This window comes from Megascapheus bottae, chromosome 31, assembly GCF_031878675.1.
Source record: "Megascapheus bottae isolate mThoBot1 chromosome 31, mThoBot2.hap1, whole genome shotgun sequence".
In the NCBI taxonomy this organism is placed as follows: Eukaryota; Metazoa; Chordata; class Mammalia; order Rodentia; family Geomyidae; genus Megascapheus; species Megascapheus bottae.
The window spans coordinates 4,482,738-4,506,953 of NC_143539.1; the positions used below are offsets into that span (position 1 = coordinate 4,482,738).

The 24,216-nt window shown below is 54.0% G+C and overlaps 2 protein-coding genes across 5 annotated transcripts; one reads left to right on the forward strand and one right to left on the reverse strand.

The window, feature by feature from the left end:
* Nucleotides 1-1,199: 1,199 nt before the first annotated feature.
* Six5 (SIX homeobox 5) lies at nt 1,200-4,759 on the forward strand. Its single transcript, XM_090322190.1, has 3 exons — nt 1,200-2,112; nt 2,762-3,561; nt 3,705-4,759. The coding sequence occupies exons 1-3, from the start codon at nt 1,289-1,291 to the stop codon at nt 4,292-4,294; spliced, it is 2,214 nt and encodes a 737-aa protein (XP_090178316.1). The 5' UTR covers nt 1,200-1,288; the 3' UTR covers nt 4,295-4,759.
* Meiosin (meiosis initiator) lies at nt 4,687-24,024 on the reverse strand. Of its 4 annotated transcripts, none has more exons than XM_090322212.1 (14): nt 23,894-24,024; nt 22,704-22,774; nt 20,826-20,916; nt 15,196-15,307; nt 13,482-13,622; nt 12,086-12,331; nt 11,045-11,153; nt 10,195-10,286; nt 8,852-9,007; nt 8,425-8,498; nt 7,122-7,298; nt 6,808-7,049; nt 5,724-5,813; nt 4,687-5,228 (listed from the first exon to the last, which is right to left on the reverse strand). In XM_090322212.1, the coding sequence occupies exons 2-14, from the start codon at nt 22,772-22,774 to the stop codon at nt 5,063-5,065; spliced, it is 1,767 nt and encodes a 588-aa protein (XP_090178338.1). In that variant the 5' UTR covers nt 23,894-24,024; the 3' UTR covers nt 4,687-5,062. The 4 variants fall into 4 exon arrangements, with proteins under 4 accessions (XP_090178338.1, XP_090178337.1, XP_090178335.1 ...); XM_090322211.1 differs by having other exon boundaries at nt 7,122-7,274; nt 13,482-13,715; XM_090322209.1 differs by having other exon boundaries at nt 13,482-13,715.
* Between the last annotated feature and the right edge of the window lie 192 nt (nt 24,025-24,216).

Below are 24,216 nucleotides of genomic sequence, written 5' to 3' on the forward strand. Positions count from 1 at the left end.
CCGGCCATGCGCTCTTCACCCTCCCCGCCCCCACCCGCCAGTGGCTGGCGAAACGACTGGCGCACGAATTCTTGTTCTCCGGGGCAAACGATCGGCACGAACTTCGCCAGCTCTGCCGGGAGCCTTTGCTCTGCCCAGCCCAGCTTTTTCGGGGATTCCTGCGTTCCTCTCCCCTCCCCACCCCCCTTCTCACGTGCGCTGCTCTCGGAGCCACTGTTGGCTCCGCCCGCCTCGGTGGTTTGGGTATTTATTGACCTTGTCCTCCGACTGGCTGACAGGCTCCAGGACCCCAGCACCAAATCCACGTTTTGGAGGCACTGAGACTCGACATTCCTCGGTATTTATTATCTGTCCCCCACCTAGAACCCCCACCCCCTGCCCAGCGAATAAAAGACCCCTCTTCTCTGCCCCAAACTCGGGATTCTTTGACTCCGCTCTGAAAATGTGGGCGGGGAGGAAGCTGCCCGGTGGGCCAATCAGGAGGCGAGTGAGGGCGGCCAATGGGTTGGCGAGAAGCTAGCTGGACGGAAGGTGGACGAATCAAACTGGGGCGAGGGAAGGCGGGGGGCGGGGTTCCGGAATCCGGCCAATTGGGGAGGGGGAGCGAGCCAGCCGGAGGCACCGCCCCCGCCCAGCTGTAGCCCAGCTGTGCCGGCCCTGCCTGGAGAAAGGGGGCTGGGCCAGCAGCCCGCGCGGCCGTCCCCCTGCCTTCCACTGCGCCTGTGCGGGCCACGCGCATCCGCTCCTGGGACAGAGACCCAAGAAAAGTTGCTGCAAACTTTCTGGCTCATTTCCCCGCCCCTCCTCCCTGCCAGGCCCGCCCCCCTGCGGAGCCGGGAATTCCGAGGGGCGGAGCGCGCGCCGAGATGCGGAGTGGGGGGGCCTACAGTGGACCCCGGAGGCGGAGGCCTGCGAGAGCTGTTTCGGGGCGGAGGCGGCTTCGCGCCCTTGGCCCTCCTGGACGGCCCGTTACCTTCTCCGTTGTTCCTATGGGGAAACTGAGGCCCTGAGCCCAAGGCACATGCGGGAGGGGGGGCTGGGGGAGAGCGAGAAAGCGCGGCTAGAAGCGGAGAGAAAACAAAGGGAGAATCCCGGACCGACGGGGCGGGGGACAGACACACAGGGAGCGAGACGCCAGTGGAGAGCTGGGTCTGGCACGCAGTGGGGGACAGAGAGAAGATTGGGAAGGGCGTGGGGGGGGCGGAGGAGGGGGACAGGCGGGGGAGGTGGCCGGGGAAAGCCCGAGGGAGGCGGAGAAGGAGGGAGGAACTTCCCAAAGTTGCAAAACATGGCTACCTTGCCTGCCGAGCCGAGCGCGGGGCCGGCGGCTGCAGCCGCGGAGGAGGAGGAGGACGAGGACGAGGACGAGGCGCGCCAGCTCCTGCAGACTTTGCAAGCGGCCGAGGGTGAGGCGGCGGCGGCGGCTGCAGCTGCCGCCGGGGCCGGGGCGGGCGAAGCGACGGCGGGAACGGAGAACTCGGGGTCCCCAGGTATCCCCGGGTCCTCCCCGCAGGAGGCCGCCGCCGAGCCGTCCACGGGCCTCCGCTTCTCGCCGGAGCAGGTGGCGTGTGTGTGCGAGGCGCTGCTCCAGGCGGGCCACGCCGGCCGCCTGAGCCGCTTCCTGGGCGCTCTGCCCCCGGCTGAGCGCCTACGTGGCAGCGATCCGGTGGTGCGCGCGCGGGCCCTGGTGGCTTTCCAGCGGGGCGAGTACGCCGAGCTCTACCGGCTGCTCGAGAGCCGCCCGTTCCCCGCTGCGCACCACGCCTTCCTGCAGGACCTCTACCTGCGCGCGCGCTACCACGAGGCCGAGCGCGCCCGCGGCCGGGCGCTGGGCGCCGTGGACAAGTACCGGCTGCGGAAGAAGTTCCCGCTGCCCAAGACCATCTGGGACGGCGAGGAGACGGTGTACTGCTTCAAGGAGCGCTCGCGCGCCGCGCTCAAGGCCTGCTACCGCGGCAACCGCTACCCCACGCCCGACGAGAAGCGCCGCCTGGCCGCGCTCACCGGCCTCTCGCTCACGCAGGTCAGCAACTGGTTCAAGAACCGGCGGCAGCGCGATCGCACCGGGGCGGCCGGCGGCGGCGGCGGGGGCGGGGGCGCGCCCTGCAAAAGGTGAGCGGAGAGCCACCCGAGGGGGGATCCCTCACCCCGCTGCGCCCCCCCCCCATAATTCCCTCCGTGTGGGATTGGGGGACCTGGGGCGTGCGTCCTTCCCTCCTCCGGTAGAGGCAGGGTGGCTGGATTTTTTTAGGGGTGACGGGGACCCCCCTTTTCCCAGGCCGTTGCTCTTTCCCACCCCCCCACGTCCCCTCCGGGTGCCAACAGCGTGGTCGGTCGCCTGCCTTTGTTGTGAAACGTGAACCTTCCCCGGCTCCGGTTTCCCTGTAACCCAAGCCCTTCCCCTCCCACCCCGAGGCCCGGCCTCTCGCTGCCCTGCTCCTCTGCCCTGACGTCGCCCTCTTGGGGAGGAAAAGGACCGAGCTAGAAGCGACCTGCTGGCTCTCCTGGTCCTCACGACGGCAACCCAGGGGACTTGGGGCAGAGCCTAGGTGGCTCAGCCAGAGGTCAAGGTGACCTCGGAGGAGAAAACAAGGCAGAGTCTCTTCATCCCTGTCTTTTGCTCCAGCCTCCCGCCCAGTGTCCACTATCCATGGGGCTTGCAGAGGCCCTGGGGTCCCCCGCCAGACATAGTGATGAAAGCTTGGGGTGGTAGTCAGCCTGTGCCCCCAGGACCACCAGTCATGAGCCTGTCTCCCCACAGCGAGTCTGACGGGAACCCCACCACTGAGGACGAGTCCAGCCGCAGTCCTGAAAACCTGGACAGGGGTGTGGCCCCCGGGGCCACCGAGGCCCCCACCCAGAACCCCATCTTCCTGACTGGGGCCAGCCCCCCCACTTCTGGGGCCCCCTCCTCCATCTTGGTGAACGGAGGCTTCCTGGCAGCTGGCAGCTCCCCGGCTGTGCTGCTCAATGGCAGCCCTGTCATCATCAACAGTCTGGCCCTGGGAGAGGCCTCGGGACTGGGCCCCCTGCTGCTCACTGGGGGAGGGGCACCCCCTCCCCCACAGCCCAGTGCCCAGGGTGCCAGCCAGCCCAAGGCCGCCCTGGTCTTGGACCCTCAGACTGGGGAGGTTCGGCTGGAGGAACCCCAACCTGAAGCCCCGGAGGCCAAAGGGGCTCAGATGGCTGCCTCGGGACCCGCTGGAGAGGAGGCTTCAGGGGTGCTGCCCCAAGTGGTGCCAGGCCCCCTCCCGGCTGCCACCTTCCCTCTGCCTGCAGGGCCAGTGCCCACTGTGGCTGCCCCCCAGGTAGTGCCACTCTCCCCGTCTTCCAGTTACCCTGCCAGCCTGGGCCCCACTTCTCAGCTGCTGAACCTGCCCCAGGTTGTGCCCACTTCCCAGATGGTGACCCTGCCTCAGGCCGTGGGCCCGCTGCAGCTGCTGGCAGCGGGGCCAGGCAGCCCGGTGAAGGTGGCAGCCGCGGCCGGGCCTACCAACGTGCACCTCATCAACTCCGGGGTGGGCGTCACTGCCCTGCAGCTTCCCACAGCCACCACCCCAGGTACCCCTGCTACCCTGTGCTCGGGTGGCATTGGGGGGAGGGAGTGGCTCTCACTGGGACCCCAAGGCTCTAGGCAGATTCTCAAGTACCTCCAGGGGCTTTTTTTTTTTAGTGCCTGCTCTAATCAGCCCCTCTCCCCGCAGGCAACTTCCTGCTGGCCAACCCCGTGTCGGGCAGTCCCATTGTGACCGGCGTGGCCGTGCAGCAGGGCAAGATCATCCTCACCGCCTCCTTCCCCGCCAGCATGCTGGTCTCCCAGGTCCTGCCCTTGAAGCCCGAGCCTGCCCTCTCTGTCCCCGAGGGAGCCCTCCCGGTGACCCCCAGCCCTGCCCTCCCGGAGCCCCACACGCTGGGCACACTGCCTCTGCAGCCCCCACCGCCTGGCCCAGCCACCCCAGCCGCTGCCACCAGCCTGCCCTTCTCCCCGGACTCGGCCGGCCTCCTGCCCGGCTTCCCTGCGCCCCCACCGGAAGGGTTGATGCTGTCACCCGCCGCTGTGCCCGCTGTGCCCGTGTGGCCTGCAGGGCTGGAGCTGAGCACAGGCACTGAGGGACTGTTGGACACGGACAAGGGGCTGGACGCGGCCGCCCACCCCACACTCAGGATGGCTGAGCCGGGCGCGCTGCTCCTGGGGGCCACGGCAGGGGCCGAGGCGGAGGAGGGGCTGGAGGCTGAGGCCAAGGTGCTGACCCAGCTGCAGGCTGTGCCCGTGGAGGAGCCGCTGGAGATGTGACCCGCGGGCCCGCTGTGGCTGCTGCTGACAATGGTGCTCAAGATGCAGGGACCTCAGAGACCCTGCGCCTTCCCTGTCTATCTGGGAGCCCCCCCCCCCCACTTCCTGGAACCAGCTGGGAGCTAACGACCCTGCAGGAAGCTGCCTCTCCAGGCCTTGGGGCCTGGGCCTTCTGAACCCCATTAGTAATGCCACCCATCCTAGAAGTCTCAGAACGGAGTGGGACCTGCACGCAGAAGATAGTCCTGGGCCAGAGAAGAGCTGGGCTGTGAGGTGGCGGGGGTCCCCACCCCCCACCTCTCACCCCCGCTCCAAACTCAAATCCACATCCCCTCCAGCCTCAGACCAAAGATTTACTCTCATCCCCGGGGCAACCCTGACCCGTGTCTAGTTTGTATCCTAAATCTTTATTTTTCTAGGACCATGTTATGCTTTCGTTTCAATTAAAATAGTTAACAAACAGGACCGGCCAGGGTGTGGGTTGTCTGCCTACCGAGCCGCCCCGCACAGAACTAGAGAACGCAAAAGAACTTCAGGCCTGAGAGCCTGGCTTCCCGAGGGAAGAGGCTGGAATTTGGGCCTCAACTTTAAACTACAGGCCCTGGGGCCTTCTGAGTTTTGGGGGAACCTCTGATAAAGATCATCAAAGCGGAGGGAGATGAAACAGGGATGAAACCATCAAGAACTCTATGCCATCTGTGAGAATGGCGGCCACTAAAACCTTAGGGCTCAGAATTAATACCAAATGGGGAGGGGACTCACAGCCCCTCACTGGTGGTGAGGGTTGGGAAGCTGGGAGGGCACAGGGGGTGCGCAGGCCCGCTGGGCCAGCAGCTGGTAGAAGGGCTTGGGTATCTCCCAGTCCTCATCACTGCTGGAGCTCTCCCGCTTCACCACGCGGTTGTGCTGCCGGCTGAACCTGCGTGCCTTGGCGCTGGGGGCGAGGGTAGGAAGAGATGGGACTACCTCATTTTCCCCGCCACCCCGGTCCCCCTCCTCCCAGCCTTTGTCCCCAGATGTAACCAGCCCAAAGTTTCAAGGAGGCCAGAGCCCTAAACCTTCAAACCAACTTCTTGGACCTTCAAATCTGAACCTCTCTCTGAGAGCTAACCAGAGGCCCTTTGCATATATGCATGAGGGCTTGCAGAGGAAACCAGCTTGCAAATGGAGGAGAGGACCAGAGTTTAGGGGAAAATAAGAGAACACACAACAGAAAAATAAGACCAGGTTGCGCAAGACCCCATGTGGTATAGAGAAAGAATGGAGGCCAGCGGCTAATGGGCAGTTCCCCCAGAAAAGCCATCTCCCCAGTAGTTCTTCACCCTAATCAGCCTCTAACCTGTCTTCCCCAGTCTCCAAGTATGGCTGGGGTTCCCTAGGGTCAGGGAGCCCACCCCTGCCCCCTGCTGTGGGCGCCAGGGTTTCTCACCAATAGGGCCTGCGCTCTTTCAGGGACATCATCCTCCACAGCTGGGCTAGCTCCTTGGTGGCCGCAGTGGACGCGGTTCCAGGACAGGCTCTGAGACAAGGGGGGAGGGTGGTGACACAAGGCCCCTGGGGCATCCTGGATGGGGTAGAGGCCAAGGGTGTGGCCACACGAGGGTCTCTGGCCTCCTGGCACTTTAGTATCTCCTCTAAGGTCTCAGATCTGGCAAAACCCTGTACACCACCCGAAGTGAAGGTCAAACGGGGAATGCCTCCATCATCCCCAAGGGAGCACCTGATGAGCCAGGAGAGGGGAGAGGACCTGAGGCTACCACTCCTCAGATATTTCTGGGTGTTCCTAGAAGAGAACCAGCTGTTCTCTGCTCTCAGCCCCTGGTGCCCAGTTGTGTGTGTGTGTGTGTGTGTGTGCGTGTGTGTGCATGTGCACATCTACACACACACGCGCACACACACACTCATCATGGGGCTTGAACTCAGGGCCTAGGCGCTGTCCCTGAGCTGTTTTGCTCAAGGCTAGTGCTCTACCACCTGAACCACAGCTCCACTTCTGGCTTTTCTGATGGCGAATTAGAGATGAGAGTCCCATGGCCTATCTTACCCAGGTTGGCTTTGAACTGGGATCCTCCGATCTCAGCCTCCCTGAGTAGCTAGAATGACAGGTGTGAACCGCCCAGCTAGCTAGCACCCAACTTTTCAAAGACAACCCCAAGAACGTGTCCTTGGAAGCTTAGGGCAGAGGCTGCCAGGGTGACAGATAGGACAGGGGCCAGTACCTCCCAGGGAAGCCAGGCCCAGCCCTGTCCAGCATGCTGGGAAAGGAAGCCAGCCCAGAAGGGTGCAGTCAATCGGAAGGGACATCACCAGCCCCTCCCCTTACAGCCATGTTGGCCATACAGTGTTCTTTTAGCTCAAGAATTCCGTCGTACACAACAGAAAGGCCCTGACCAGTGCCTGGCATCAGGTGACACCATAGGACAGTGGGCTGCAGGAAGGGGCAAATGAGTCTCCTAGCAGAGGGGCCATATAGTCTTGGGGGGGGGGAGGTCCCAAGGCCCCCACCCACCCACCGGATGTACTGCTTCCGGTTCATCCTGCAGAACATGATGAAGCCGTTGACACACTTTTTCTTCGCCTGGGCCGAGCAGGGAGCTTTCTTGTTCTCTTTGGGTTTCCCAGGGACCCTGTGGGCCCGGTTCTTCTTGGCTGTCCTCCTGCCCCAGGGGGGATTCAAGGCCTGCCTGGTGGGGGTCCAGGCGCAGTCATCCTCATTACTGGAGGACTGCATGCCTTCAGGGTCGGCCTGCAAGTCCTGGGCAGGAGAGAGAGATAAGCAGGGGTTCGAGACACCTGCTCACCTTCCATGGCTGGCCGCCCCTCTCACCTCTTCCTGCTCCCACATGGATTCTGTGTCTGTGGCTGTGTCCGTGTCCTCAGAAGTAGATCCAGATGACATCTCGCTGCTGTCACTCAGCGAGAGGTAGCGCTGGTCCAGGGGAATGAAGGGCCGGCTCTGGCCGGAGGAGCCAGGAAGATCCTGGGGAGCCCAGGATGGACCGTCCTGTGCCAGGACGAGGGAGAAGGGGGGTCGGGACTAGAGGGCACCCCTCCACTTACTGCTGTTCCAGAAATGACTCAAGTTAGACACCCATCCTCGGCTGGGCATTGAAAATTCTTATCTCCTAGTGCTAGTACTCAGGAGGCTGAGATTTAGAGGATGGTGGTTTGAAGCCCGTCCAGGCAGAAAAGACCATGAGACTCTTAACTCCAATTAACCAGCTAAACGCCAGGCTGGAGGTGGGGCTTAAGTGATAAAACACCTGCCATGGACAGACAAGCGAATGAGAGGCCCCAAGTCTAAACCACCAGGTGCTGGTAGCTCACACCTGTAATCCTAGCTACTCAAGAGGCTGAGATCTGGGGATTATGGTTCAAAGCCAGCCAAGGCAGGAAACTCTGTGAGAGTCTGATCTCCAATAAATCCCCCCCAAAACAGAGCACTAGCTTTGAGAAAAAAAATTAAAAGATCAGGGACAGAGTTGGGGCCCTGAATTCAAGCCCCAAGACTGGCACTCTCAAACACACACACACACACACACACACACACACACACACACACACACACACGACATAAGCTGGGTGCCAGTGGTTTAGGATTATAATCCTAGGAGATTGAGATCTGAGTTGGAAGTTCAAAGCCAGCCCAGGCAGAAAAGTCCCTGTGAGCCTCTTATTTCCAATTAACCACTCAAAAACTGGAAGTGTCACTGTGGCTCAATTGGTAGCCTTGAGCACAAAGAGGCCTAGAGACATTGCCCAGGCCCTGAGTTCAAGCCCTACAACTGAGTGGGAGTGGGGACAAGGATGGGGATAGACACAAGACTCCTTTGTTTCACAGGGTCTTTGTCAGGACCCTAGTGGCCAATGCAGAAGAAGCAGGAAAAGAAGGAAGAGTGTTTGGCCTAGTGGTAGAGTGCTTGCCTAGCATGCACAAAGACCCAGGTCGATTCCTTGGTGCCACATACATAGAAAAAGCTGGAAATGGTGCTATGGCTCAAGTGGTAGAGCACTAGCCTTGAAAAAAACCCAAGGACAGTGCTCAGGCCTTGAGTTCAAGCCTCAGGACTGGCAAAAAAAAAAAGTGAAGGGAAAGATAGACAGGTGGAAGGTGATAAGGTGGAGCCTACCTTTCCCAAGGGAACCTTGAGCGGGCAGGGAGTAGGCAGGGACTCGAGCTGCAAGAAGGCGTCTTCTAAGAGACCTGGGGAGAGCAGAGTACCACTAAAGCAAATGCTTCTCTCCCAGTTCAGCTAACTGGAGTCCATGTGTCTGGCTTTCTTTTTCTTGGTCCCCTACCCCAGGTTCATGTCCAGCTCAAAGGCTTCCTAGAAGCCCCTTCTGCCCTGAGGCAGAGGACATGGCCTCCTGCTTTGGACTCCTGGAGCCTCTGCTTTTCCTGTTGACTGGTGACTGTCCAGTGCTGGCTTATGGCTACTGGGGGCAGGGCCAAGATGAGGTCACTCAATCCAAGCCCCACAAGGGCTGTGCATTTGGGGATGGGGAATGGGAGCCCCATGTTTTCTGAGTAAAGGAAGAATCAATCTGGAAGCTCACCTTCGGTCAGATAGAAGGTGTCATCCTGCAAAATGGGCTCGGGCAGCACTTTACTTGGGGAGCTGAAGAACAAAGGGCTGAGTGGTAAGTTGTTGCTTGCGTAGCCTGCCGCACCCCAAATATTGCTCTGGGGAGGCTCCAAGCCCAGCTGGTTCTCTGTAAAAGGAACAGGATGGTCAGAGATTGCCCCCCTCTTTCTGCACCACAGCACCTGTCTTTGAAAGGGTGCTGCCAGGCACAGGGAGTCCGGGGGGTGACTACCCATTTCTCATTTGGAGTTTGTGGTAGAAGAAATGAATAGCTGGGTGCTGGGTGGCTCATCTCAGGAAAGTGACACCCAGAAGACTGCATCCATGAGACTCCACCTCCAGTAAACCAGCAAAATGCTGGATTAGAGGTGTCACTCAAGAGGTCTAGTGTCAGCAAAAAAGCTGAGTGAGAATGTGAGTTCATGAGTTCAAGCTCTGGCATGGGCACCATCATCATCATCATTGTCACCATCACCATCATCATCACCATCACCACCATCATCATCATCATCATCACCATCATCATGCGTCATGCCTGGCATTACATAAGAGATGGCAAAACCCCCAGAATCCAATCAGGTCCAGGCACTGGTGATTCACACTTGTAATCCCAGCTATTCAGGAGGCTGAGATCTGGGGACCACGGTTGAAAGCCAGCCCAGGCAGGAAAGTCTGTGAGACTTATTTGCAATCAACCACAGGAAACCAGGAGTAGAGCTGTGTCTCAAAGTGGTGGAGCTCTAGCCTTGAGCAAAAGAGCTCAGGGACAGCACCTAGGCCCTGAGTTCAAGCTCCATGACCGACAAAAAAAATTCACTATCATTCTGTGCCATATCTAACAGAATAATCGTAGTGATCTGCAATTTTGTGTTAAGGAAGATTCTGGAGCTGGGAGTTTAACTTAGTGGTAAAGTGCATGCCTAGCATGCACGAAGACCTGGGTTTGATTTCTCGGTACCACATACATAGAAAAATACAGGAAGTGGTGCTGTGGCTCAAGTGGTAGAGCTCTAGCCCTGAGAAAGCTCAAGGACAATGCTCAGGCCCTGAATTCAAGCCCCAAGACTGGTAAGAAAAGAAAAGAAAAAATCCGAGATACTATCTGGGCTCAAGGAATTAAAACTAAGATGATTGATTAGTAATGTCTGCCATGGCAAGAAATGGCTGGAATAGGAGGCACAGTGCACTTTTCATCCTCATGTTTAGCAGATCCTCAACCTCTTTCCTGCTTTCCTTCTGCCATGGGAATCCTGCCCAGAAGACAGTACCAGAAAGCTCACAGCCTACACGGAAGACAGACAGCGTTTCAATCACCAGAGAGCTCATTCTTCTTCTCCCAGGCAGGAAGCCAAATGTCAGCACCTAGGATTTCCTTGTCCAGCTCCTCACTGGAGGCCAGCATCTGCCTGCAAGAGGTGACATCAAGAGTCAGACACAGAGCCTGGGCTGGGCAGAGCTCTGTGACCCCCACTTTGGGCACATTGGGTGCTGGTCTGAGGGACCTTTACAGCTCTGACTCCCAGCTTTGCGTCTTGTGAGGAGAAGATCCAGGAAGCAGATGCTGACAACAGAGAGGGGCTGCACTGTAGGGGATTCAGGGAGGATCAGATGGGGCGATAGGCAGGAAGGAAGGCAGGCATCAGTGAGCTTAGCTGTGGCATGTGAAATTTCCCCAGTGGATTAGGGGAGCAGGCTGTCTAGAAAGAGGGACAAGAGTCAGATGGAATGACAAGGCCAGAGGCATTTGTGTGAATCCTGGGGGCTGGAGGGGGCGGGGGGGTTAGCAGGTTATTTGGTGTTGTGAAGTATGAGGCAGGAGAGAAGTGGACTGACCCAGTGAGAGGGGACCACAGGCTTTCCTCAGTCCCCAGTGTGAACTGGGCGCTGTCAAGGGGTAGAGCTCTAGCCTTGAGCAAAAGAGCTCAGTGGCAGTGCCCAAGCCCTGTGTTCAAGCCCCACAATAACAACAAAAAGGAAAAGTCACTCAGTCAAGTGGGGCCAGGCTGGAGATGGGAGTTGGAAGGCGGTTAGCCAAGCTTTCCCAAGAGCTTTCAACACACGGCATAGAGCCAGGCTGCGGGTGCTGCTCAAGGGACAGCAATTGAGGATGGACACCTGCTTGGACCTCCTCTGCTCCACCTCAGCACCCTTCGGGGTGCCTTACCTGGGAGAGAGCTGCACCTTGGTTAAGAGGAAAGCCGTCTCTACTGCACGCTGGGCCTCTCCATCAGGCTTGGGTTCATTGTCCTCTGCATTGCCCATAGCACAGAAGTCTGGGGGTGGGGGGAGCAAATCACGCTGACAGATCCTGTGGCTTGAGCTAGAGTCCAGGGCTCCCCAACAGCAGGGGCAGGGAAGGCTGAAGGTCAGCCGTCCACCTTCACAATCCCCCATTCCAGCCCCAAACCACAGGCTACCAAGGCCAAGGGTATCCGAATCACCCCTTGGCTTCTTGACTTCATCGTTCCTATTGGAAGCATCCTGAAGGAGTGCACAGCACTCTAGGACACCCCAAGATGTCTGGGTCACTCTGCATTGTCCGCATATGGTGGCAAGGTGATTCCATCACTGGGTAGTGCACTTGGCCACTAACACAGCATGGGAACTGCTCAAAGAAAAAGCTGCTGCCCAGGTGTGTGAACAGTGTGTGACCAGGGTTTGAACCCAAGTCCTCCCTGCTCCCAGCTGGCAGGTGACAGTTGTGGGAGTGGCTGCCTGCTTCAGAGAGGCCTGGAGGAGAGGCCCTGTCCCAGCTCCCGTTCTGCAGCCTGAAGCTTCTAGACAAGGGCCCCACCGATCTTCTCCCTTAACAGGTGCTAGACCCAGAGCAATGGGAAGGGAGGGGCACTGTGTGTCCCAAGACCCATTGTATAGTTTGGAGTACCATAGTGCCTGGAAAAGTACACTGAAAGACTGAGTTCACTGGCCAGGTGCCAGTGGCTCCTACCTGTCAATCGAGCTATTCAAGAGAATGAGATCTGAGGATCCTGGTTCAAACTCAGCCCAGGCTAAAAAGTCTGTGAGAGTCTTGACTCCAATGACTCATTAAAAGCTGGGGGTAGAGCACTAGCCTTGAGCACAAAAGTTCAGGGGCAGCAGTGCACCTCAGCCCTGAGTTCAAGTCCTCGTACCAAGACACACACACACACACACACACACACACACACACACACAGTCTGAGTTGATGGTGAGGAAAGAGACTAACTTGTGAAGTCATAGGAGTTGCCGTTCTCAGCCAGGTCCTGTGTTACCAGCTGGAATATCCCTTCCTCGCCTCCATCCTGGAATGAGGTCTGCGCAGCCGGAAGGTGATCGCAGGGGTCAGCACATTTTGGAGGGGTGATGGTTACACCCAGGTTTTCTTCTCTCAGGTCTGGAAATGGGGTTTCCCCTTCCTCAGGCTTGTGCAGATCCAGAGAGCGGCGAAGCATCTGGGGTCCATCTTGCTCTTCTGTGAGTAGAGATGGGGGGTCAGAACCTTGGGGATGGGGAGAGGAGGGAGGGGGACTGCCTGACTATTTCCAGAACCATTCTGCCTGACCAGGTCATTCTCATGCCTCTGGGGCATTCGCAGATCCTTCACCCTGGTCCACACACCACCAAGCAGCAAGAATTGTGCTACATGGATGGCCTGAGTATGACACATCAACATCACCAACTTTCTGGCATGAGACACACCAGCAGAAAGGGTTCCTTTCTTTTGGTTGCTCCTAGGACTGGGCACTGTCACTGAGCTCTTGTCCCCCAGAAAGATTCTTAAAATGAAACAGAGACTGGGCGTGTAGCCTAGTGGCAGAGTGCTCGCTTAGTATGCACAAAGCCCTGGGTTCGATTCCTCGGTACCACATATACAGAAAAAGCTGGAAATGGCAGTGTGGCTAAAGTGATAAGAGTGCTAGCCTTGAGCAAAATAAGCCCAGGGACAGTGCCCAGACTCTGAGTTCAAGCCCCTTTCTGACTAAACAAAACAAAGCAAAACACCCCAGGTGAGCCAAGCCATGTGTTAGTGAGTCATGCCTGTCATCCTAGCTACTCAGGAGACTGAGATGTGAGGACTATGGTCCCAAGCCAACCCAAGCAAGAAAAGTTGGTGAAACTCCTGTCCCAATTAACTACCAAAAAAAAAAATCTGGAAGTGGAGCTATGGCTCAAGTGGTAGAGGACTAGTCTTAAGTACAAAAAGCTCAGGGAGCCAGGCACTGGTGGCTCATGCCTGTCATCCTAGCTACCCAAGAGGTTGAGATCTGAGGATTGCAGTTCAAACCCAGCATGGACAAGAAAGTCTCTATGAGACTCTTATGCCCATTTAACCACTAAAAAACGAAGTAGACCTGTGGCTCAAGGGGTAGGGCGGTAGCCTTGAGCTGAAGAGCTCAGGGACAGCACCCAGGCCCAGAGTTCAAGCCCCACGACTGACCAAAATAAAAAAATGCTCAGGGACAGCGCCTGGGCCCTGAGTTCAAACTCCAGGACCAGCACCTAAAAGAAAAACAAACCCTAGCTCAGGAGCAATGGCAGAGCCTTGTCCAGGCAATACATAAGGGCAGCATCCTTCCTTGAGTCTAACCTATTCTTGTTCAGTGGCCATAGACTATATGTACCTGATCCTCGGGCCGACTTGCATTTTTTCTTCCGAGGTTTGTGGCAGGCTCCCCAAAGATGAGAATTCTGAGAGCTTGGGGAGCTGGGTGGGGTGGAGAATCTCTGGTTGGCCTGGTCTGAACATGAGTTCTGATCCAGGGCTGGTGGGAGGACGGAGGACACAGGGTCTGATTTTCCATCCTGGTTCAGCACATTGTTCTGCCTTCCAGGGGTGGCAGGTTCCCAAGTGGACTCTACAAATAGGAAAGCTGAGGTCTCAGAGATGATAGCTGAATAGGGGGAAAACTGTGGCTACTCTGGGCCTTAGCCAAGAAAAATAAAAGGACTCACAACCTTCCAGCGCTTTACACACTCCCCATCACCCAACACCCATCCCTCCTCCCACCTTCCTCACCTCAGAGAATATCACCTACCTCGGGGTGACCCCAGGACTCTCATGACTTCCATATTTAACATCTCCCCCAGGTTACTCACATGGTCTACCATCCCAGCAGCTCTGCCAGAGTAGGGCCTCATTGCTTTTTTATTTGGGGGAGGGGTCAGTCATGGGGCTTGGACTCTGGGCCTGGGCATTTTCCCTGAGCTCTCCAGCTCAAGGCTGTGCTCTACCACTTAAGCCACAGCACCACTTCTGATTTTCTGGTGGTTAATTGGCGATAAGAGTTTCATGGACTTTTGTGCACGGACTGGCTTTGAACTTTGATCCTTAGATCTCAGCCTCTTGAGTAGCTAGGATTACAGGCATGAGCCGCCAGCACCTGACCTCATTGCTGGTTTTTGTTTGTTTGTTTGTTTTTGTGCCGATCTTGAGGCATAAACTCAGAACCTGAGCACTGTCCTTGAGCACTTTTGCTCAAGATTGGTACTCTACCACTTAACCCATAGCTCCACTTCCAGTTTTTTGGTGGTTAACTGGAGATAGGATTCTTACAGACCTTCCTTCCCCGGGCTGGCTTGGAACCTTTGATCCTTAGATCTCAGTGTCCTGAGTAGCTAGGATGACAAGTGTGAGGTGCTGGCACCAGGCCTCATGACCCTTTTTTTCCCCAGATTGTTCCTAGATGTTTCACCTACACAACTTGCCCTGTATGCTAGACGGTGGGGACCTTGTTCTAACGTGAAACCCCTTCCCTCTGATCATGACATTCTCTGGCTTAAATCCTTATGTAGTTTTCATCTTTCTTTCCTTTCAGGATTTCATCCCAGCCCTTGCTGAATTCCTCCCACCCCCACCATCTTCTGCCAACATGAGTGGCCATGTTTTCTAAGGAAAATGACAAGAAGTATTGTCTGTGTAGTGCTGGGTGGCAGCAGGCTGCAGGCATGTGTATGCGCGCACACACACACACACACACACACACACACACACACACACACGGGTATGTCAATACTGCTCTGTAGGTAACAGAACTGAAGCCCAGAGAGGACACAAGGACAAGGCCTGGAGCCCCCCACATGTCATGTGGGTGCTCCCCTGCCCCTCCATCACACCCACTGCTTGCCTGTCCCCAGACATTCCACACATGTCTCCTCATGCCCACCTGCCCGCACTTGTTTCTGTGTTGCTTTATTCTTGTGCCCCTCCTGGAGGCCCTTACAGCATCGCTGATACCATCTCTTCTCAGGCTGCAGTGGGGGTCCCTGGGGACGGGGGTTCAGGGGAGAGGGGATGCGGGCTTGCTGTGGTAAGGGGCAGCGGTGGGGAATGCTTACCTGCAGCCCCAGCTTCCCAGCCACTGATGTGACACCCAATCACTGTCTGTGCCACACTGATGCTGCTCTGAAGGTACCGGATGTAGTGCAGGACGTGCAGCAGGATCTCCTTCTAAAGACAACACAGGGCACAAAAGCCAAGCTCAGGACAACAAAGACATGATGGCCTCTGGCCCTTTGCTCAAGCTATATCCCCAGTGGTGAAGCTCTCTGATTTCCACAGACTCCCTGATCTGCTTCCTTCTCCTCTGAGCCTCTGAATAGAAGTCCCAGAGTCTCCTGAGCGCCTGCCTGCCTGACCCTACTCACCTGGCTTGGTCAGCTGCCCCTCCATAGCATTCTTTTGATTGATGGTACTGGGGTTTGAATTCAGGATCTGGTGCTTGTGAGGCAGGGGTCCTACCACTTGAACCATAGCCCAGCAATCCCTTTCCTCTGCTTTTTATTCTTCCCTCTCCCCATTTTTTTTCCTTTTGCCAGTCCTGGGGTTTGAACTCGAGGCCTGGGCACTGCCCCTAAGCTTCTTTTGTTCAAGGCTAGCACTCTACTACTTGAGCCATAATGCCATTTCTGGCTTTTCCTGTTTATGTGGCACTGAGGAACTGAACCCAGGGTTTTATGCATGCTAGGCAAGCACTATCTAAGCCACATTCCCAGCACGCGCGCGCGCGCACACACACACACACACACACATTTTTAAACATTTTTTTTCCTTTTCATACTTGTACAATCATGGAACTATTTCCATGGAGGCATTGCCACATTGTTTTATCATTATCTGCTGCTCTGTTGTTCTCTGTTGACCCTGAACTGTTTGACAGTCAGAAGGGTGCTCACTAGTTGGTTTCTGTGTCTCAAGCATACAGCATGGAGGGGAGGGGCTGTCACAGGAAAAGAGCCACCCCAACCCTTCCACCCCATAACACCCAGCAGGGTATCTTCTCCTGGGTACCCAACATTAGCTACCCAGCCACCGGCTTTCTCCAAACTGAGGCTACTCACTAGGGGACTAAGCAGATCAGGGTAAACGAGACTTGCTGAGTTTTTTTTTCTTCATGGGACTTATGGGCTTGTGATGAAAGGCCTCAGTCCTCTGTACTTGTCTCCTTAAAGGATAAACTGGGCCTAAGCCTGGTGTAGTGGCTCATGCCTGCAGCTACTCAGGGGATAGAAATCTAGAGGATTATAGTTTGAGGACAGATTGGACAAAAAGTTAGAGAGACTCTTTCCCACCCCATCTTAACCAATAAAGTGGGTATGGTGATCTAGGCTTGACATCTCTGCTACTGGGTAGGAAGTAGATAGAAGAATCATAGTCTGAGGGTTGGGACTTTGGCCTACTGGTAGAGTGCTTCCCTAGAATGCACGAAGACCCAGGTTCAATTCCTTGGTACCACATGCATAGAAAAAGCCAGAAGTGGTGCTGTGGCTCAAGTGGTAGATCTCTAGCCTTGAGAAAGCCCAAGGAAAGTGCTCAGGCCCTGAGTTCAAGCCCAGGACTGGCAAAAAAAAAAAAAGGAATCATAGTCTGAGAACAGCCCTAGGCCCCTCCCTCCCCCCCCCCCCCGCAAAAAAAAAGCCAAACTATCTGAAAACAAAAACAAACAACAAAAACAAAACACAGTAATTAAAGCTTGGCCCAAGTGGTTCATGCCTGTAATCTCAGCTACTCAGGAGGCTGAGATCTGAGGATTGTGGTTTGAAGCCAGTTAATCACAGAAAAATCCAGACGTGGCCCTGTGCTGTGGGTCCAGCTGTACAGTGCTTATTCTGAGCAAAAGGAGCTGAAGGACAGTGGCCAGGTTCAGAGTTCAAGCTCCAGGACCAGCAAACAAACAAACAAACATAAATAAACACATAACTGAGGGTGGGGGGAAGAAAATGGGAACAAAAACATGAGAAGGGGTGTCAATGTTTGTGAAGTAATGCACCTTCTATCTGGCAAATATAATGTAACCCTTCTATTAATTACAATAAAATAAATAAATAAATAACTGAGGTAAGAGACAAAAAGACTGGAAGTGTCATACAAGCAGCAGAGCACCTAACTAGCAAGTATAAGGCCCTGAGTTCAAACCTTAATACCTCCAAACAAACAAACAAACCAAAACATAGTATCTAGAAATGGAAGAGTATTCTGAGGGATGTGATCATCTGGTCAGTTACAAAATGCTGCCCCCGTCCCCTGGCTAAACTGTCATTGTTTAAGACAGAGATTACATCTTTCTTATCTGTGGTCCACAGAGCCTCTTACAACACATGTGCACAGCAAGTATACAAGATGTCTGAGGACAGAGGCAAAACTCACTTTGACAATCCACATCTATCTACATTCTAAAGATGTCCATGTTAAGTCCACAGGTCTAGAAACAGGTGATTTAGGGGCAAAAGGGACTTGCTGATGTGAGTGAGAGAAGGAACTGGGGATAGGGAGATTACCTATTGTTTTATGAAGATCATGAGCTCTGTGTGTGTGTGTGTGTGTGTGTGTGTGTGTGTGTGTGTGTGTGTTTTGTATATGAATGTGTCAGTCCTGAGTCTTGAACTCAGGGCCTAGGCACTGTCCCTAAGCTTTGATTAAAGCTAGCTCTCTACTACTGAAGCCACAGCTCTACTTCCAGTTTTTTTTTTATTAGTTTTGTTTTGTTTTGTTTAGTAGATAATTGGAGATCAGAGTTTCAAGGATGTTCCTGCATGGGTTGGCTTCCAATCTCAATCTTCAGATCTCAGGCTCCTGAATAATTAGAATTACATGCCTGAGCCTCCAGCGCCTGGCTGATGAGGCGATCTCTCCCCACCCCACATCCTGGTTGGTCATAGGGCTTGAACTCAGGGCTTGGGTGATGTCTCTGAGCTCTTTTGGCTCAAGGTTACTGCTCTACCACTTTTTTTTTTTTGCCAGTCTTTGGGTGTTCATACTTGCTAAGCAAGTACTCTACCACCTGGCCAAACTCATGTGTTTCCCCACCACCACCTTTTTTTTTTATGCCAGTCCTGGATCTAGAACTCAGGGCATAGGCACTGTCCTTGGGGTTTCTCAAGGCTAGCACTCTATCACTTGAGCCATTTTTGGCTTTTTTCTGCGTAGGTGGTACCAAGGAATTGAACCCAGGGCTTTGTGCAAGCTAGGTGAGCACTCTTTCCCTAGGCCACACTCCTGGCCCTGTTCTACCACTTTGCACCACAATTCTACTTCCAGTTTTCTGGTTGCTAATTGGAAATAAAGGGTCACAGAGTTTCCTGCCTGGGCTGGCTTTGAACCACAATCCTCAGATCTCAGCCTCTTGAGTAACTAGGACGACAGGCATGAGTCATCAGTGCCTGGTAAGGATCTCTTTTAAAAGGGAGAAAGGCAAGGGGAGGAAGACGAGAAAGAGAAGAGAGAGATTTGTAGATGCACAGGTAGACTCTTAACATAGACAAAGACAAAGGTAACATTTCTGCCCTGGAGTCCAGTGGCTGTGATGAATGTGTGGCCAGGCCTAAGGGCTGTTCACAGTCTGGGAAAACATTTGGTTTACGACTGGACAGACACGTAGGCTCCTCTTCAGCTCCCTGTAGCCTCTCTGCCTGTTCTTATAATGTTGAATATCCCAATGGCCCTTGACAGACAAGGTTCAAGAAATCACCTTGCTTACACCTTGACTTTAGACAAGTGGGACACCTGAACTTCAGAATTGTCCAAGAATACTGGGGATTGAACTCAGGGCTGGGGAATTATACTGTCTCTGACCTTTTGTGCTCAAGGCTAGTGTTCTACTACTTGTGCCATAACCCCACTCCTGGCTTTTTGTGATTCACTGGAAAAAACAGTCTCATGGAGTGTAGCATAATGGCTACACTCATGCCTTGCATGCATGAGGCCCTGGGTTTAATTCCTTGGAACCACATACACAGAAAAAGCCAGAAGTGGTGTTGTGGCTCAAGTGACAGAGCACTAGCATTGAGAAAAATGTGTCCAAGGAAAGTGCCCAGACCCTGAATTCAAGCCCCAGGACTGGCAAAAAAACAAAAAAAAAAGGTTTCCTGCCCTGGCTGTCTTTGAACTGTGATTTTCAGATCTCAGCCTCCTGAAGAGGTAGAATTTCAAGTGTGAGCCACCATCCCTGGCTAAGTTTATCTTTTAAGCCATTAAATGTGCTGCAGAGGTCCTAGGGAACTCGTCAGTACAAACTACTGAGAGCATGTTAGGAGGAGGAGTCCTTGGGGTCTGGTGGTTGCTGGAAGGTAGGAATAAAAATAGGGGCAGGAAAGTCATCCCATCCTGTGAACCTCTGGAAAGGTGGGTCAGGAACTCCAGCTAGAATCAGACAGACTCTTCTTCCTGACAGACTCTGAGCTCTCGGAGAAGGACTGAGTCCCACAGTTCTTCAAAGGCCTTTCCATATGGGTGATGAATGAATGAGTAAGTGAATAAATGAGAGGGGGAGAGAAAGTGGGAGAAAAACATGGGAAGAGGTAACAATGTTCAAGAAATAATGTACCCACTACCTGATGAATGTAGCTGCAATCCCTCTATACATCACCCCAACAATAAAATAAAATTAAAAAACAAAAACAAAAACACCAAGGTGTTTCATTAAAGTCTCACACAAAGTTATCCCCACTGCAAGGAGCAAGCTGTTAGGCTATTTCTTTGTTTTTTTTTTGGGGGGGGGAGCGGTGTCAGTCATGGGGCTTGAACTCTGGGCCTGGGCACTTTCCTTGGACACTTTTTCCCTCAAAGGCTAGTGCTCGACCACTTGAGCCACAGCACCACTTCTGGCTTTTTCTATGTTTGTGATACCAAGGAATCAAACTCACTGGGATACCAGGCATGAGCCACCAGCGTCTGGCTCTTGGCACTTCTTTATACATTTATTACAAAGCCCTTGGGGACACCAGGAGAGAGCTAACCATTGCTAACTCAGAGATGGAGCCTACAGGTCCCCAAATGAGGGAGTGGTGGAGGCAAGAGGCATTTATTTGGGGCATGCTAAGTGCTGGAGCCAATGTGGCCATCATGGTATTTGGGGAAAGCTAAGAACCCTGAGGCCTGTGGGTCTGAGGAAGCTGTCCAGAGCCTGTAGCTGTACAGCTGGAGGAGGATTTGAACCCACAGCTGCATAACTCTGGCCCTTTCTTCTGTGTAAATGAACCCTCTAGGAGTATTCAGGATACAAGTCAGTGCACTTGCCTTGTATGGATGAGGCTCTGGGTTTCACCTTTAACACCACATCCTTGCCAGGATGCTGTGGCTCACACCTGTCATTTTAGCTATTTAGGAGGCTGAGATCTGATCAAAGCCTGCTTCGGGAGGAGTCTGTGAGACTCTGATCTCCAATTAACCACCAGAAAATTGGAAATAGAGCAATAGCTCAAATGGTAGCTTTGAGCAAAAAGTTCAGGGATAAAGCCCAGGTCTGAGTTCAAGCCCCATAACCAACAAATAGAAAAGGAATAAAAGGAAAGAATCCTCAGGCTTCAAGTTATGGGATGACAGGCACCTAGAAATGACCACTCAGAGCAGAATCATTCCCACTTCAATGTTGTTCACTGACTGGATCTGACAGATCTCCCAGGAAGGAACCCCACTTTGCTGCTGCAAACCCTGCCACCCTAGTCTGCCTCCTCTCCTTCAGTCTCCAAACCTTGGTGAGCTTCTTGGTTCCACTTTTCTGAGAAATGGGGAGCAGTAGAGCCAGCTCTCGAAGTTTGCTGGTGTGGTTTTTCTTCTCATTCCTGTTGAGCAGTAAGAGCCAACTTGAGTTAGAACAACTACAAATTAATTTAGAATGTGACCCTGCAAACATCTCAATGATAGCAGGTCATGACTGAGCCCAATCCCAATCTGGGAACACCCAAGACTCTGTTTTGGGTATCTGTAGACGTCAAGCCTCAGCTGAGTGCTGCAGTCTCAAGCCTGTAATCCCAGCTGCTCAAGAGGCTGAGCATTGTGGTTCAAAACCAGCCTGGGAAGGAAAGTCCGTGAGCCTCTTATCTCCAGTGAACCTCTAGAAAACCAGAAGTGATGCTGTGGCTCAAAGTGGTAGAGCACTAGCCTTGAGCAAAAGAAGCTCAGGGACGGCGCCCAGGCTCTGAGTTCCAGGCCCTCAACTGACCAAAAAGAAGGAGGAGGAGGGAGGGGGATGAAAGGGAGGAGGTGGCGGTGGTGGAAGAGGAGGAGAAGAAGGAGAAAGAAGCCTCATAATTCTCAAGGGCTCAGTCCCCTACTCAGTCCCCAGGTCCCTAATAACATCTTCACAGGCCTCCCAGCCTCCTGTCTGGCCTCCTCCATCCCTGCTCTTTACTAGAGCTTTCTGAAGCACAAAGCTGGCCACATCACTCTTTTGCTTTGAACCCCGATTGTCACCCAATTTAGTCACTCACACCTGTAATTTCAGCTACTCAGAAGGCAGAGGTTGGGAGGATCATCATTTGAGGTCATCTCAGGCAAAGTTAGTGAGACTTTCATCTCAATAAGTCAACCATGATTGGGGCACGAGTGGCTCACAGTCACCGATCAGGTTAAGCTATGTGGGAGACTGAGATCCAGAAGATCATGGTTCAAGGCCAGCCCAAGTCTACACAACTCCACTTCAGGTTGGGCATGGAGGCATGTGCCTGTCATTCCAGCTACAATAGGAAACCTTAAGTAGGCTTAGCTGCAACCCATGTGCCAGGAAGAAAGGGATGCAGTATAAAAAATAACCAGGCTGGGAATGTGGCTTGCCTAGCATACATGAAGCCCTGGGTTTGGTTTTTTGGTACTACATAAACAGAACCCAGCAGTGGCAGAGTGGCTCAAGTGGTAGAGTGCTAGCCTTGAGCAAAAGAAGCTCAGTGACAGGCAGTACCTAGGCCTAGAGTTCAAGCCCTAGGACTGGAAAAAAAAATAAGAATCAAGTAGGACACTGGTGGTTCATGCCTATAATCCTAGTTACTCAGAAGGCTGAGATCTGAGGATCCAGATTCAAAACCAACCAGGGCAGGAAAGCCTAGTAGAGACCCTTAATCTCTAGCAAAAAGCCAGAAGTAGAGCTGTGGATCAACTGGTAGAGCACTGGCCTTGAGCAAAAGAAGCTCAGGAACAGTGACCAGGCTCAGAGTTCAAGCCTCAGGGCTATCCAAGAAAAAAAAAAATCTGAGCAAAGAACCAAGTAACAAGTAAATCTTGTTACTACTATTTATTATTATTAGTTGTTGTGCTGAGGCTTGAATCCAGGGCTGCATACTTCACACAAACATGCTAGGCAAACACTACTACTTTTTTTTTTTTTTTTTTTTTTTTTGCTAGTCCTGGGGCTTGGATTCAGGGCATGGACACTGTCTTTGGGCTTTTTTCAAGGCTACTGCTCTACCACTTGAACCACATCATCACTTTGGCTTTTTCTGTGTATGTGGTACTGAGGAATCAAACCCAGAGTTTACCACTAAGCCCCACTCTACTAATTGAGCTACACTCCAGCTTATTATTTTATTATTCAATCAGAGTGGCTGGAGCTAGAAGGGAGATGGCGAGCCATTACCTGTTACTGTGATCCAAGGAATCACTGCTGGGTGGTTCACAGGAACCCAAGTATCTGCCAGGGACAAACATCTGTAAAGAGAAAAAATAAACCATTAGCTATCTCTAGAATTCCTAGAGTTATGAGTTACACGATGGGTACCCTTCATTCCCCCTTGGGTGGTTCTTTTCAACTTAAGATTCCCAACTCTACACAACTATGGGTGCAGAGACCTCAACTATAAAAACCTAAAGTTGGGGCCAGGAGTTTGGCCTAGTGGTAGAGTGCTTGCCTAGCATTCACGAAGACCAGGGTTCAATCCCTTGGAACCACATGCATAGAAAAAAGCCAGAAGTGGTGCTGAGGCTCCAGGGGTAGAGCTCTAGCCTTGAAAAAGTCCAAGGACAGTGCTCAGGCCCTGAGCTCAAGACCAGGACTGGCAAAAAAAACAAAACAAAACAAAAAAAAAACACGAGAAAACTAAAGTTGGGTACGGGTGGCTCACACCTGTCATCCTAGCTACTCACTTAGACTGAGATCCAAGGAACCAAGTTCAAAGCCAGCCCAGGCTGGAAAGTCAGTGAGATTCTTATTTCCAATTAACCACCAGAAAAATGGAAGTGGAGCTGTGGCTTACACGGTAAAGTATTAGCCTCGACTGAAAAGAACAATGCCCAGGTCTTGAGTTCAAGCCCCAGGACGGGCATACACTCACATACACCAAGATCGAAAACTGAGATTTTAAGGCTCCTCATCTTATGCCCTCCAGACCCGCAGCCTGACTCCGTGTCTCCAGTCTTGCCACCTTCTCCTCCGCCCTGCTCCTTCCGGAAGACTCCACACCCTCAACCAGCTGTACTTCGCGTTTCCCCTCTTCACAGTGCGGGATCCAGACTCTAACAGGGGAGCTTCTACTTACACCCCCCCACGTCCTCGGGTTCCCCAATCTAGCTACTCCAAGGACACGCCAGACTCCCCGTGGCTCCTCTAAACCCCGACTTTTAGTCGGGGAGGGAGTCCCCCAAATCTGACCCAACCTCAAATCCGAACGCTGGCTTCTCCAGGCTTCGTGTTCCCCACAGCCCCCCTCCCCAGCCATAAACGGGAATCCCCCCCCACAAACCCCGGCGAAAGTCCCGGCGAGTCCCCTTGCCATCCCAGACGCCCCAACATGCGCCCCTCGCCAGGTCCCCCCGGCCTCCGGCACCCACCTCGAGCGCGGACGAAAATGACGCGAGCCCTAATTTGTGGTTTCACGTCAGCCCCACGCTCGAGTGTCGAACCCCCCACAGGGTCCCGGGCTGGTCCTGGGTGGGCAAACGATGCACAGAAGCCCCGAGACTCCCCCCCCCCCACGCTGGCTGCTGCTGCCCGAGTTCGGAGCTCCGGCACCGCGTGAGGAAAAGGTGCGAATTCGCAGCTTGGGGCACGAGCCGCCCGCCGGCGACAGGCCTCCAAAGGACAGGCGAGTGGCCCCGGGCAGGCGCACTGCGCACTGCACACTGCGCACCGCGCACTGCGCACCCCCGCGCCT

Excerpts from the sequence above, each read along its gene's own strand:
- Meiosin (XM_090322209.1), bottom strand. The coding sequence starts at position 22,774 with ATGTTTGTCCCTGGCAGATACTTGGGTTCCTGTGAACCACCCAGCAGT. Across the intron at positions 20,917-22,703 it reads TCCTTGGATCACAGTAACAG|GAATGAGAAGAAAAACCACA; the intron begins GTAATGGCTCGC and ends ACTGCTCAACAG. Across the intron at positions 9,008-10,194 it reads GAAGAAGAATGAGCTCTCTG|AGAACCAGCTGGGCTTGGAG; the intron begins GTGATTGAAACG and ends TTCCTTTTACAG.
- Six5 (XM_090322190.1), top strand. The coding sequence starts at position 1,289 with ATGGCTACCTTGCCTGCCGAGCCGAGCGCGGGGCCGGCGGCTGCAGCC. Across the intron at positions 2,113-2,761 it reads GGGGGCGCGCCCTGCAAAAG|CGAGTCTGACGGGAACCCCA; the intron begins GTGAGCGGAGAG and ends GTCTCCCCACAG. Across the intron at positions 3,562-3,704 it reads TCCCACAGCCACCACCCCAG|GCAACTTCCTGCTGGCCAAC; the intron begins GTACCCCTGCTA and ends CTCTCCCCGCAG.